This window comes from Argentina silus, assembly GCF_951799395.1.
Source record: "Argentina silus genome assembly, chromosome: 6".
Taxonomy (NCBI): domain Eukaryota; kingdom Metazoa; phylum Chordata; class Actinopteri; order Argentiniformes; family Argentinidae; genus Argentina; species Argentina silus.
The window spans coordinates 14,881,218-14,895,181 of NC_139660.1; the positions used below are offsets into that span (position 1 = coordinate 14,881,218).

Consider the following 13,964-nt stretch of genomic DNA (forward strand, 5'->3'; position numbering starts at 1 on the left):
GTGCATAGTGGATAATGATCCTTTTAAATAAACACTGATTGAACATTGAACATTGTATCTGTCATCTAAACTGTATCTCTGTTATCTCTGTTTGTCATGTACCTTGTGTATTGTGTTATTACATATTTATTGTATTGTCCTGTCTAATCCGATTTCCACACATCAAGTTCCCCATAGGAAAATAGTTATTGTATTGTTATAGTATTGTATTGCATTGTATTACTTTCTATCCCATCCTCTGGTATTCTATTCTAATCTATTCTATCATTGGAAATGACTTCACATTAGGGTTCTAAATGCTGAAGTTATTCTAAAAGGTATATTTGATAACTACTGTATATATTATTATTAGTTTCACCATCTCTACAAACATACCATAGACAAGCAACGCTTGATTATGGTATGAAAGAGCTCCTTTAATTAAGAAATGTTGCCCTTACTCGTGGTAATATATATTTTTTTAAGTTTAGATTTTGTCTCTTGCTGTGAGGATTAAATTCATTCATGGAATTCATACATTTAAAAGGTATCTTTGCTATGGCAGTATTACATTTGTATTGTTCATGTTTAATTACCCTTTATCATTAATTATTATTAAAAAAAAATATTTTGATAAATAGACTCACCAAAATATTCTACCATTGTAATTTCTGTGAGAATGTATAGTTATATAAATGTTCAACTTATACCAATACAAATAACAAACTGTTTGATCAAATACTGTTTATAGTGTGCAAATACATTACATCGTGCAATAGAGTTATTATTCATACCTGTAGTACCTACATTGCAAATGCAGAACTACAGTATGAGTAAACAAATAAAAACATAAATATGAACATATCAATACAACATTAATTATATTCATATGTTGATATCAATAAAAAAAATGTTTTCAGTTCATTTATATTACAAATACATTATGTATGTTTTCTCATCCTCCATACACTTATACGTATTCATTGTGCCACAAAAGCCAGACTAGCTGACAAAACGCAATATTTTTTTCTTACATTTTTGGCATTTAATAAAACTTAATATAAATTAGGAAAATATACAAAGGGAAAGCACATTCTATTTTAAATTCATTTTGAAATGTCTTTACAAGAGGTATACTTTTATTTAGCAATCTTTTTTTTTTAAATTGCACAATTGCCTTTTCAGATTTTGCATGTGGAAATGTTTTATTTTCAAGAGGTCTGTATAATAGAATCTGGCAGTTTATTATATAATATTTTCATTAATACAGTACAGAGTTCTATACAGTTCTATTTCAACAGTGCACACGTGGACACATTACCTGGATTTCCTTTAACCTTTTTAAACATTCCATCATACCATGCAGTTATTTTTTGTGGAGTTAGAGAAGATGAGAAGTTATTCCAAATTATGTATTTTTTACAATTTCAAGTATACAGTGGGGGAAATAATTATTTGATCCCCTGCTGATTTTGTTAGTTTGCCCGATTACAAAGAAATGAGCGGTCTATAATTTTTATGGTACTTTTATTTTAACAAATAGAGACAGAATATCAACAAAGAAGTCCAGAAAAAACACATTATATAAAGTTATAAATTCATTTGCATTTGATCGAAGGAAATAAGTATTTGATCCCCTACAAACCAGCAAGAATTCTGGCTCATACAGACCGGTTATATGCCCATGAGGCACACAGATTAGTCCTGTCACTTTAGGAAAAGTACTCCTAATCTCTGCTTGTTATGGGTATAAAAGACACCTGTCAATAGAATCAATCTCTTCCATTCCAACCTCTCCACCACCATGGGCAAGACCAAAGAACATTCAAAGGACATCAGGGTAAGAGTTGTAGACCTGCACAAGGCTGGAATGGGCTACAAGACCATCAGCAAGAAGCTTGGTGAGAAGGAGACAACTGTTGGTGCAATTATTAGAAAATGGAAGAAATACAAAATAACCATCAATCGCCCTCGACCTGGAGCTCCATGCAAGATCTTGCCTCGTGGGGTAAGGATGATCATGAGAAGGGTGAGGGATCAGCCCAGAACTACACGGGAGGAGCTTGGTAATGATCTCAAGGCAGCTGGGACCACAGTCACCAAGAAAACCATTGGTAACACACTACACCGTAACGGATTGAAATCCTGCAGTGCCCGCAAGGTCCCCCTGCTCAAGAAGGCACATGTACAGGCCCATCTGAAGTTTGCCAATGAACACCTAAATGATTCAGAGAAGGCTTGGGAGAAGGTGATGTGGTCAGATGAGACCAAAATTGAACTCTTTGGCATAAATTCGACTCTTCGTGTTTGGAGGGAGAGAAATGCTGAATGCTACAATCCCAAGAACACCATCCCCACCGTCAAACACGGAGGTGGAAACATTATGCTTTGGGGTTGTTTCTCTGCTAAGGGTACAGGACGACTTCACTGCATTGAGGGGCCAATGGACGGGCCCTGTACCGTAAGATCTTGGACGAGAACCTCCTTCCCTCAGCCAGAGCACTGAGGATGGGTCGTGGATGGGTCTTCCAGCATGACAATGACCCAAAACATACAGCCAAGGCAACAAATGTGTGGCTCAAGAAGAAGCACACTAAGGTCATGGAGTGGCCTAGCTAGTCTCCAGACCTTAATCCTATAGAAAATTTGTGGAGGGAGCTGAAGCTTCGAGTTGCCAAGCAAAAGCCTTGAAACCTTCAGGATTTGGAGAGGATCTGTAAAGAGGAGTGGACCAAAATCCCTCCTGAGATGTGTGCAAACCTGGTGACCAACTATAAGAAATGTCTGACTTCTGTGCTTGCCAGCAAGGGTTTCTCCACCAAGTACTAAGTCATGTTTTGCTTGGGGATCAAATACTTATTTCCTTCGAACAAATGCAAATGAATTTATAACTTTATATAATGTGTTTTTTCTGGACTTCTTTGTTGATATTCTGTCTCTATTTGTTAAAATAAAAGTACCATAAAAATTATAGACCGCTCATTTCTTTGTAATCGGGCAAACTAACAAAATCAGCAGGGGATCAAATAATTATTTCCCCCACTGTATATAAATCTATAAAAGTGCCATGTCGTGCTTATGGTCCTTTCCATGACTGAACTATCAAACGAAAACTGAAACTTGTTTTTGAAATATTTAGAGTATAATTTCTGAATGCAGAGACTTTCAAACATTGGTGCATTACCCATACCTCCGTGCTCAGGTAAGCCTGTCTCATTACCCATACCTCCGTGCTCAGGTAAGCCTGTCTCATTACCCATACCTCCGTGCTCAGGTAAGCCTGTCTCAACAATGTGTTTTAGAAGAATTTTGTTTTTTATGTCATCACAGTATTTATAGAGCTTGCATTGTCCTGTACCTTGATCACTTTCATTTAAACATTTTGGGTGTTTCTATCTTTGTGGGATATGTAAACATTTAATTTGGTCCTCTGTGGCTCAGTTGGTAGAGCATGGCGCTAACAACGCTTAGGTTGTGGGTTTGATTCCCGCTGGGACCATATATACTGAAATGTATGCACTCACTGCAATGTAAGTCGCTTTGGATAAAAATGTCAGATAAATGGTATATATATATAATTTCATATTAATTTCTGCATAATCTATATTTGATAATAATTAACGGAAAAAAAAGAAAAAAAATCCAATATACATTTTAAATTCTCCAATAACTTATTTCCAGAAATAACTGCATGAAATGAGCAGTGGAAATTTGAGGACAGAGAAATACTGACCAAATTATTGATTTATGATATGATTAAGTCTTCGACCATATGCACCTTTGAATTTACACACAGAAATAACACACAAAAAAAGACAGAAAACACAAAAAATATATATGGGGGTTATAAAGTTTATTAAGTGTTTCTTTGACAAAACAAGAACATGATGTTGAATAAAAATGGTTTGCTCATGTATGGGAACAGAATTAACTATGTGGTTATTGAACATGTTAGGTACTGACAAAATTACAAATAAATAATAAATAAATGATCTCAATTGCAAAAAAAAAATGTAGCTAATAGCAACTTGCAAGGGCATGATATTGAATTAATCTTTACAAGTAAGTTACAAAACCACCTTAACAGTATAACCTAAAAGTAAATCATATATCAATATGGTCATTAGTGATCCAGCATTTTCCCTAACTGTCCCTCTTTGAAAAGACCGTAATTTTCCGAAAGATATCTTTCCTTTATTTTGGCTGCTTGTTCAGCTCCAGTAGTTCCAGGCAGTAACTCCACATAAACTAGCCTCCTTTTACAGGCGATGTATCTCCGGCCAAGAGCCTCTATCCAACAATGACGCATTTCAGCCAAAATAGCAAGGACAGGATGAGGTATTACCACAAATACTTTAATTATTAATTAGAATTCAAAACAGATGATCTGTTCACATTCTATAAAAACCTGACTAATAATACAACAGCATGTGAAAACATATGGTTCTGTCAGTGTTTTTAATCATATGAAAAGTGTTAGTGATTTAAGAAGGTTATGAGCAGACCTCATACAGAACACACCTTTATACAGTTGTGTTTAGTGTGCATAACGCACGCCATATTTTCAGCGTGCAAATCTTCCGTTTGTCATACAAAACTATATTTCCATGGGAAATATACCAGAAAAGTACATTCATCTTGTACAGTCTCGTACAGTGTGTGTGTGTGTGTGTGTGTGTGTGTGTGTGTGTGTGTGTGTGTGTGGCAATTGAACTCATCATAGCAGGAGGAAGCACAAATGGAGCTGTGAGGTGTGTTTTTGTTGTTTTGTTTATCTTCGCCTCAGTCTTTGGTCCCCCTGGCCCCACAGTGAGCCAAGAGGGAGATGGTGCAGCCACGGGAGCCACGGGAGCCACTCACTTCACACTAGCAGAGAAAGAGAACAGCATCCCTTTAATAAACTTGACAATATTTATATATCCATAAAGGCAACGTCACCTGGTTCATTAACTCATCATATGATTAAACTAAATTGAATAGCAAATAAGTATCAGGATGACTGGCAAAAAGTGATCTGAAATATGACAACAAATATGACAACCATACCTTTCACATCCCTTGCATGTCAGCTACGGTCCATATGTTCAATCCTCAGAGCTGTCTGCATGTTCCACCACACTCGGTTCCACCAGGCGATCATAGGAGAAGAACAACATGATCTGAGAGACAGAGACCTCAACGTTAGAGCAATGTTCAGACAACCATAGATCAACTGATTATTCTGGTCAGTGTCAATATCTGGGACATACCAGGTAAACTTATGTTTTTGTCTATCTGATGTAAGATGTAGACAAACAAATATGCACATACACACTACTCACAGTGAGCAGTGCCAATAGAGCCATCATCACCCCGAGCATGACATAGAGGTTGTCAGTCAGCCCCCCCGCCCATAAAGGGCCCAAGATGGTAGCTAGACCCCCCACGGAGCGACGAACTCCCTGACTGAATCCTAAAGCAGAGAGGAATAACACACAGGAAGAAAGTTATGGACATCAAAACCCCACAGGGACACAGAAATACTATATAACTATTCATATTTGGTATTAATATCAATTATAAAAATCATATTGGCAAGATTTACTCTAAACTAGTAACTGACGAAAGGCAAACTATGACAACCAGTAGACACGGCAGCCCCTTCGGACAGTACACCGGGCTTAGACCTCTACAGCTGGATCCCTCCCTGCCACCCCATGACAAGGTGTAGTGCTCTACGATGTCCACTAGATGGCGCTTATGTCTTACCTTGGGTCTTCTCTGCAGTGACTTTGGAGAAGAGGGACACCTGCGCCACAGCCACAAAGGGGAGCCCCAAGACCTGCAGGAACACCCCGATAATGAACTCTGCTAACTGCCAAGGGAACCCACCTGAGAGAGAGAGAAAGAGAGAGAGAGAGAGAGAGAGAGAGAGAGAGATGCAGTTGTTGTATGTGGTCTTTGCTACTTTCTTTAACGTTACACACATTTTTCAACCTTGCTACAATACTCAAGCCTATGTAAAAAGACAAAATGGCTGCCGTGTGGACAGCCATTCGTCAGTGTTGTTCTTTCTCACCCTGAGGGTTGGCCAGGAAGATGAGGCACCACACACAGGAGATGTTACAGAGGATGAGGCCAACGGCCAGGACCACCCTCTCAGCCACGCGTTTGCTCAGCCAGCGCACAAACAGGAAGCCAGCGATTACCTCCACCCCGCAGATGCAGTACATCACGCTGTTCTCCAGCTCCCCAAAGTTAAAGTACTTCTGGGTCAGCGGTGTCACCATGGTCTGTGATGGGTCAGAGAATGAAGACAAGTTGTTACAGACCCAAAACCATGATGTCACAGAGTTCCCTTATTTTAAACTTAGAATAATTCCTGACTCCATTGCACTCTATTTTGTGGGGAGCTCACCTCCAGAGCTGTCTGATTAAAGAGTGTGATAAACTGAGCAGTCAATAGCACAACCACCTCTTCTCTCAGAAACTCTGCAGAAAGAAAGAGGGAGAGAGAGAGAGAAATTGTGAATCAAACAGGAATTAAAAAACAACAATCACATACCTTTAACTTATTATACAATGCGCACACCAACACCTCCCCATACACTAACAACCTATAAGACATGTAAACATGTTTGAACGTGCTGTACATTTTTTACATTCCTTTGCGTTTCTCAAACACTACCAACCGGCCAGACCACCACCACCCACCTCGGCTCATACTGAACTTCTTGAGGGGGCTGGAGGCGTTCTCTAACTCTGGCGGGGGGGAGGGGGGAGGGGAGAGGTGCGGCAAGTTGCCGTTGGAGATGGGTGGGTGGGGTCTGGGCGGGTCGGGTGTGACGAGGGAGCCGTAGGACCCCAGGAGCTCGTGCCGTCCCATTAGGGGCTTGCCCTCGTCCTCCCCTTCTTCTCCCTCGTCCACCTCACCCACCACCCTGTCTCCCTCCCCTATGCTCTCCCCCACGTGCTCCCCTGTCTCCTGGGGTGGTATGTCCCAGTACATGAAGACTACGGCTAGCTGAAGGAGGATCCACAGCAAGCACATGAAGAGCTGAGGAGGAAAGTGAAAGGGAGAGAATAGGGAAGAGAAATGTGCAGACCATGTGTTGAGTCTCAATAAATAAGCAAGAAAAGTCTACCACAGGCCATCTCCTGAAATCAGACAAAACAATGTCACTATGACCTGAGAACAACGTAATCAGAGGGAAAATCATTCTCCATGAACAATGCAATTCAATCTGATTATTTGCCTTCAGTTCTTAGGTCTTACCCCAGGTGCAGTGTACTTATTGACCACAAATGGACCCAACCGGAAGTCACAGAGCCTCAGGAAGATGTTAAATGCAGGACCTGTGTGAGAGGATGACATAATGATGACACACACATTTACAAAGAAAGAAACCGTTTCTGAAACATTCTGTTACAAACATACAGAGCATCACAAAGAGCAAGGGTAGATGCTAACTGGGGTGCTTGGGGCGGCCCAGCACTGATGTCACCCAATTGAAGTTGAGATTTTAAAACTGTTAAGGTAAGGGCCAAGGGTAGTGTTAGGGTTAGAGTCAGGATCAGGCTTAGGGTCAGGGTAAAGGTAATGGTAATGGTAAGGGTTAAGGTTAGTGTCATCCACAGCATCCTACTTAGCTTCGACCCAGAGCAAGTGGCCACAGGTTATGCAATGGCACAGGAAGAAGACAGCACTGACCAATCAGAAGGCCAGCCTGTCGGCATGCCATGACCGCTGCAAAGACAGTGGAGCGATCCTCTGGGGCTGTGCTCCGGGTCAGGAATCCAAAGATGGATGAGCCAGCACCTGTACCAATACCTATGGGAGTTGACAAATCACAGGTCAGTCACAATACTATAACATGGTGTTCATACAATACCACATAATTTACAACATAAATAGATATGGTAAGATAGATATGGTAAGATAGTGCATGTGATTATCATTCAAACACATTAGGTTCACTCATTCAAGCAAATGAATGGCATGCTGCACAACCCCAACATTGTTATTTCATTATTTCAGTATCCTTACCTGCCACTAGCCTGCTGGAGAGCAAAAGCCATTTTGAGTAACCCATGAAATACATTAAATTACCTAGTGTGTGTGTGAGAGAGAGAGAATAGAAAGAAAGAAAGAAAGAAAGAAAGAAAGAAAGAAAGAAAGAGAGAGACAAATGTCCAGTTAGTTAATAGGATACAAAAACATTACAGCAACTGAAAATTGCCAAGGGCTGATTAGGTCAAATTGTTCATACACATTGTTTGCACTCAAATCTGGGGCCCAGTTTTTCTTGGTCAGAAAATGTTCTGGGCTCTACTGATATCCCATCATGTTATCTTGCAACTGGAGAATGCTATTACCAACTATCTCAAAGACGTTGGCGAACAGGATGATCTTCTTGGTGGTTTGGGTCTTATCGGACCAATGGCCAAACAGTGGTCCGGAGAGGAGCCCACTCAGACTGAACGCTGATAGGCCCAGACCAAGAAAGTAGGGCGCCGCCCCCAGGGTCTGTAGGTACCTCCATATCGTGGGCAAGATTACAGCTAGGACAACAAGGGGAGAGAGAGGATGTAATATACAGTATTAGCATGACCTGTGGCTCTGAAGAAATCACACTTTTTACCTCATTTTGTACCAAGAAACCATGTTACAGCTGGAAATACTGCCATGAAATAATCAATGAAGTTAAGCTCACTCATAATTTTATCTAACCCGGTGAATTCAGAGCCACAGAGATCATACTTTAATGTGATACTGTTAAGTGTTCTTATAAGTCTTTGTTCTGAGCCCTCAATTATAATTTATGTGCTCTGGTTAAATCAATTGGGTTTCAATTTCAGCAACAACCTAATAGATTCTGATTAAAAACAGAGAATGATAGGAATTAAATAACATAGGGTATAAATCTGTGTAGGGCAGGCCTACTTAGAAACAACTTTGATAATGGGTTAAGGGTTATGGTACAGTATGTGCATTACAGCATTTGCATAATAGTTATACAAAATATCACATGATAAAAGCAGAGAAACAGACACCATTTTCTTTTAGTTTCTCAGCATTGAAACTCCAGGCCCAAACCTAAGGAAACTGAGTCATTATCATCAACAGCATTGCAGGTGATTCAGGTTCATAGGACACCAGCCCAAGGATTGAATAAGGAAGCCTGCCAAATGGGCCACTGCTAATCACCAATGTTCCACTGGCATCCATGTCTTATATTAGATCAGTGGTGATCACACTGTGTTGACTACACAGCTAACTAGTGTAGCCACCAGTGCTAATGTAGTTAATGTACCAAGTCTTGAAATAAACACCTGCATCAACTTTGTTCAAATCAGACAGAGGGTGAGAAAATAGGTAAAACTGTGAACTTGAATGCTGTATAGGCCAATTTCTCAATGGTGAGTAGACTACATACCAACCCCATAGATACAAAGGACATTGCTGACCAATTACAAGTTGTATGACTACATACTCGGGATTTAAACTGGTTGTCATAAAATGTCGGACAACTCACTGGTTTCATTGTTGCGAAATGCTGGTCAACGATGGAGTTGACTGTGTTTGTGTGTGTGTGTGTGTGTGTGTGTGTGTGTGTTACAATGTCCACTGTTTCCATGGCTCCTACATTATTTCATGAGTTGGCAAGTGAGTCTCTCCTGGATTGTAGAGTTGCTTGGTGAAAACCTGTCAAACTCAAGTTGGTGCTATCCCTCCCCATCAAGGGCATTGATCTCGAGATTAAGTCATTATTGGCATAAAATATCACGTCTGAGGCAATAGCTTACGTGAGACAATGTTAATTGCGTTGGCCCAGCTATTTTTTACGAAATAATGCAAACTAGATCCAAGTTATAGGCCCGCGGGTAGCATTAATTTGCTTTGTGGTTCGCGAAAATATTCTAATCGAAATCTACAGTACAGACAGGTGATGATGCATAGCACTGACAGTGTGCATCCTGAACCAGAACTTCATAAGATCAGGTGACATGAAGCCAGCAGAAATTAGTTAATGAGTAGTATGAGAGAAGAAAAAAGGTGAGGGAGTCAATGGGACCTTACAAACCCCATGTTTGGTCCTTTAATGATTCGTTTTGACCTCTGCACTCTGTCAACATTAGCAACCTCTGATAAATACTATGTCTACTAGATAGGCCTACAGGTATTCTCTAACTGACAGCTGAGCTCCCAGTTCAGTGGTGGTACTGACGGTAGTTTTGGCCCGTGTGTCAGTCATTGAATCCCGCTATTTACAATATGTACAATAAATCAGATTTACCATATTCGATGCCACTTAAAAGAAAGATCAGTCCAATTGTGAAGTATGTCAGCTTCTTTTTTCGTCGATAGTCCATTGTGCCTCCTATTTCATATGTCCAGTTATATTTTCTAATATGGTAATCATTATTCAGCTATCAAATTGTAATCTTGAGCGTCATTCCAAGCAGTCTGGACTGGGCAGGATAATCCAGGGGATAGTGCGTCCAATTACATTCCATTGCAGGATCATTTTTGCTAGGGTTTTCCTTGTCGTTGAGAAATAAAACACTAATGATACATGTTTTTCCTTAAAATAACAAAATTGTAGCAAGCATCCCCTCGGCGGACCAAAACAATTCGGTTCTGATATGACTTCAATTCACTGTCCCATGTATAAAATCTGCAACGACGCACTCGTTGAGCAGGTAATTCTTGAACTCACCACTCTTCAAATAGGGCTAATGACTATTTTGCCGCTGTCGTAGCAGTTCAAACATTACCAGAAAATCCAGTGTTGTCATCCGATTTGTGAAAATAAAGCAATGATAGAGATCTCTTGTGCGGCTGCCGGTGGACGGGGAAGCGCTGCAGATTAGTTAGTGACCGTAGGATATATACAACGATCGTTTCGCATCACGCAATTTCAGCGACAATCACTTCCGGCAGTCATATAGGAGAGGAGGCTTATGAAAATGTTTCAACCTGTAACATTACAGATAAGTTCCAGGCTATACACCCTCACCCCACCCTTTCCCTACATAAGACTCTTAGCATAAGAATAATAGAATAACAAAACAAATCTGTAAGTATAAGACTTCGTACAGTATTTTGTTTTATCCTCTAAGAAAGCAATAGCGAAGTATTATCTAAACCTAGTCCAAACCTACCATGTGTCCTTCTTCCCAGTCCATATAAAATACATATTTTAAACACACCTCACTGCAGATAAATAGAAGTCACACCCTGTCGACACAATAGATTCTACTTAGATGAGAACATGTAGGTCAAAGGCAGTTTTTTATTCTACGGCTTATTTGTGATTTATACAAATGTCTCAGCAACATGACTATTCTTACAAGACAACACTATTTCATTCAACCACATTTGTGCTGGCTTGGATATTTTCTTTTCACATTGTCCTTTCCAGCACTATTACAATCATTGTGAATGCATTACCAGGTCAGCCTACAGCTTGATCAGGTGAGAAAAGGGAAGGCCTACAGTACACGACATCTGTGAGAAGTTGCATACACAACTATCCAGTAATGGGTTAAAATCCTGTGATTCTGTCCTCCTATTCCAAGAGCTCGCATCACAGCCACCCGGTCCTATGACTTCAATTATGTCGCACACTGCCTCTTTCAGGGAAACATTTAATTCAATTTCTGTCTGCAGAGCATCCACATTGTTTACTGCAATGCAAGCAAACATAGAATGATGACTCCAGGCACGATGACTGGAAGAGGATGTTAAGAAATCCAAGGACTGCAATATCTACTGGTTTTCATCATTGTCTTTTTAATAAGTAACTGAACCCAGGCCAGATATGGGCTCTCCTACAATAAATGGCATCAGAAAAACAAACAAAAGAAAACAGGCAATATTGCTGCCCACAAGACTATAGTACTGCTCAACATCAGTGAAAGTCATACATATCACCAACTCATACAAATATTTTTTTTTAAAAACAAACATCTTTATTTACATGATTTTGCAGCAGAAGGAACTTGCTGTGGTGCCTTTGTATTACTGTCTCTAGTCCATCTCTTTCGGAGAAACTATTAACTAAGAATGAGAAATACATATTCTATGTCTTCTGGAGCATCCTTAGAGATGGACATCCCCTCCATACTTTACATCCAGAATCTGAGTCTAGCCGTCTTCAGTTCAGTAAGGCATCATGGGCGAGGTGGACAAAGGAACCGTTGAGGGTACAGTGGGGTTTAGAAGGCAAGTTTCTTCATGAGCAAATAGACTCTGGAGTCCACTTCAAACCCATGCAGATTATTTGCATCCCCTTGTAACCTCATCAGAAGACCTCCGTATGACACATAGGCAGAGCTGAGGGGAAACAAACACACACACACACACACACACACACACACACACACACACAAACACTTAAATGGAATTTGAACAAAAGCATAGGGTGCCCGGAAATGTAATACTTCAGAACGCAATGTGATAGAAAATCTAGACAGAGCTCAGACTTAGAGCTGTGTGTTCTTTTGAATTTTGTTAACTGATGAGTACATTCTTCCACTGTCCTATTCTGACTAAATCAACTTTTTTGGGATGAGTATCATTCACGGGTTATGTCACTCACAGACGTGTAGCTGCTTCCGTTGAGGTCTCATCACCCTCAATTTTGTACACCTTGCCGTACATCACATAGTCAAATTGGTCCGCCCTGCAAAGAAAAGCAGAAGAATATGATCAAATTCAAACATTCCAAGCCATCAACATAGTCCATGATTCATTCAGAATAGCAGCTACCTGGATGGACGATCATCTTGTGGATTGTATTCCCCATCATCTGGAGTTCCATCTTCATATAGAGTGCTGGCTATTACCAATCTGAACTTGTCACCTAGACAGAGAGAGGAACATACATAAGAAATCAAAACAGGCTGCTACAGAAACACTTAATCTTGTTCCATAAACAACATGACAGACAGCACAAACAGACAGACGTGCTTCTTACCAAGTTCAACAGGGTAGATCTGAATGTTCACATCCAGGATAAGGTCCATCTTGAACGACTCACTTTCACAGTGTAGACGAGAAACTGTAACAGACCAACACACAAAAAAATAAAGAAAAACCATTGAATGAGAAGGTGTGTCCAAACTTTTGACTGGTACTGTGTGTGTGTATGTGTGTATGTGTATATATATATATATATATATATATATAGAGAGAGAGGTAACATTGCATACCGACAGATTTCTTTCACATTTCAAATAAGCGACAGACTGTTCTCATTGCCTACCAAGATCTATGACAAACAACTCTCACCTCTGTCAAATTTCATTCCATCAGGGTCAATGTCCTTCACGTCAAAGATGTCCTCAAACAGAATACCAGCCATGTCTCTCCTGGTGTAACACCCTGGTCAAAGAAGCACAGAGAGTTCTTAATACTTCCAACTCCCATGCAACAGAGGTAGAGCGAGCTGGCCATCTGTGTGTGGTGTGACCACTTGCTCATGTTCAAGTATTATCATTATCAATCCATTTACATTACATTTTTTACATTTAGCAGGCGCTTTTACCCAAAGCGACTTACAACAAGTACATTTGTGTGTGTGTGTGTGTGTGTGTGTGTGTGTGTGTGTGTGTGTGTGTGTGTGTGTGTGTGTGTGTGTGTGTGTGTGTCCTGCGTTAGTTTGACAGTCGAGAAATTAGACACACAGCTGGCTATATTAGCTGAGACACCAACAATCTGATGATGATGCCGTTCATAATTAGTTCTATTGTTGACTTAAAAAAATGCAAGCTAGCTAGCTACCAAGTAAGTTGGGTCTGGCCGTATTTCTCACCACTTACCTCAATTTAAGTGAATATTATTTAAATCTTTTTAACGTTTCCTTTGCTATAGTTGTGGGAAAGAGTCGATCCGTGACTAAATTGTTCTGAATAATCTAGATGGATCATTCAAATTTCATTCATTGCTAGAAAAAAAGTCAACCGTACCGCGCTAGGAAAATGTGCTCGACCTCTTCCAT

General features: G+C 40.1%; 2 protein-coding genes across 3 annotated transcripts; both read right to left on the reverse strand.

Annotated features, from left to right (window-relative positions):
• Window positions 1-3,813: 3,813 nt before the first annotated feature.
• On the reverse strand, window positions 3,814-10,874 carry mfsd8l1 (major facilitator superfamily domain containing 8-like 1). The gene is made up of 12 exons (XM_083671196.1): window positions 10,257-10,874; window positions 8,335-8,520; window positions 8,006-8,068; window positions 7,670-7,789; window positions 7,235-7,314; window positions 6,673-7,015; window positions 6,377-6,450; window positions 6,038-6,251; window positions 5,728-5,850; window positions 5,301-5,431; window positions 5,026-5,138; window positions 3,814-4,845 (listed from the first exon to the last, which is right to left on the reverse strand). Exons 1-11 carry the CDS (start codon window positions 10,330-10,332, stop codon window positions 5,064-5,066), a joined length of 1,485 nt encoding a protein of 494 aa, XP_083527322.1. The 5' UTR covers window positions 10,333-10,874; the 3' UTR covers window positions 3,814-4,845; window positions 5,026-5,063.
• Window positions 10,875-11,740: 866 nt separating this feature from the next.
• polr2h (RNA polymerase II, I and III subunit H) lies at window positions 11,741-13,962 on the reverse strand. Of its 2 annotated transcripts, none has more exons than XM_083672502.1 (6): window positions 13,933-13,962; window positions 13,256-13,348; window positions 12,942-13,025; window positions 12,734-12,827; window positions 12,564-12,647; window positions 11,741-12,298 (listed from the first exon to the last, which is right to left on the reverse strand). In XM_083672502.1, the coding sequence occupies exons 2-6, from the start codon at window positions 13,326-13,328 to the stop codon at window positions 12,181-12,183; spliced, it is 453 nt and encodes a 150-aa protein (XP_083528628.1). In that variant the 5' UTR covers window positions 13,329-13,348; window positions 13,933-13,962; the 3' UTR covers window positions 11,741-12,180. The 2 variants fall into 2 exon arrangements, with proteins under 2 accessions (XP_083528628.1, XP_083528627.1); XM_083672501.1 differs by having other exon boundaries at window positions 13,786-13,958.
• Between the last annotated feature and the right edge of the window lie 2 nt (window positions 13,963-13,964).

Excerpts from the sequence above, each read along its gene's own strand:
- mfsd8l1 (XM_083671196.1), bottom strand. The coding sequence starts at position 10,332 with ATGGACTATCGACGAAAAAAGAAGCTGACATACTTCACAATTGGACTG. Across the intron at positions 7,315-7,669 it reads ACAGGCTGGCCTTCTGATTG|GTCCTGCATTTAACATCTTC; the intron begins GTCAGTGCTGTC and ends CCTCTCACACAG. Across the intron at positions 6,252-6,376 it reads TTAATCAGACAGCTCTGGAG|ACCATGGTGACACCGCTGAC; the intron begins GTGAGCTCCCCA and ends GACCCATCACAG.
- polr2h (XM_083672502.1), bottom strand. The coding sequence starts at position 13,328 with ATGGCTGGTATTCTGTTTGAGGACATCTTTGACGTGAAGGACATTGAC. Across the intron at positions 13,026-13,255 it reads TGGAATGAAATTTGACAGAG|TTTCTCGTCTACACTGTGAA; the intron begins GTGAGAGTTGTT and ends GGTCTGTTACAG. Across the intron at positions 12,299-12,563 it reads ACGGAAGCAGCTACACGTCT|CTCTGCCTATGTGTCATACG; the intron begins GTGAGTGACATA and ends GTTTCCCCTCAG.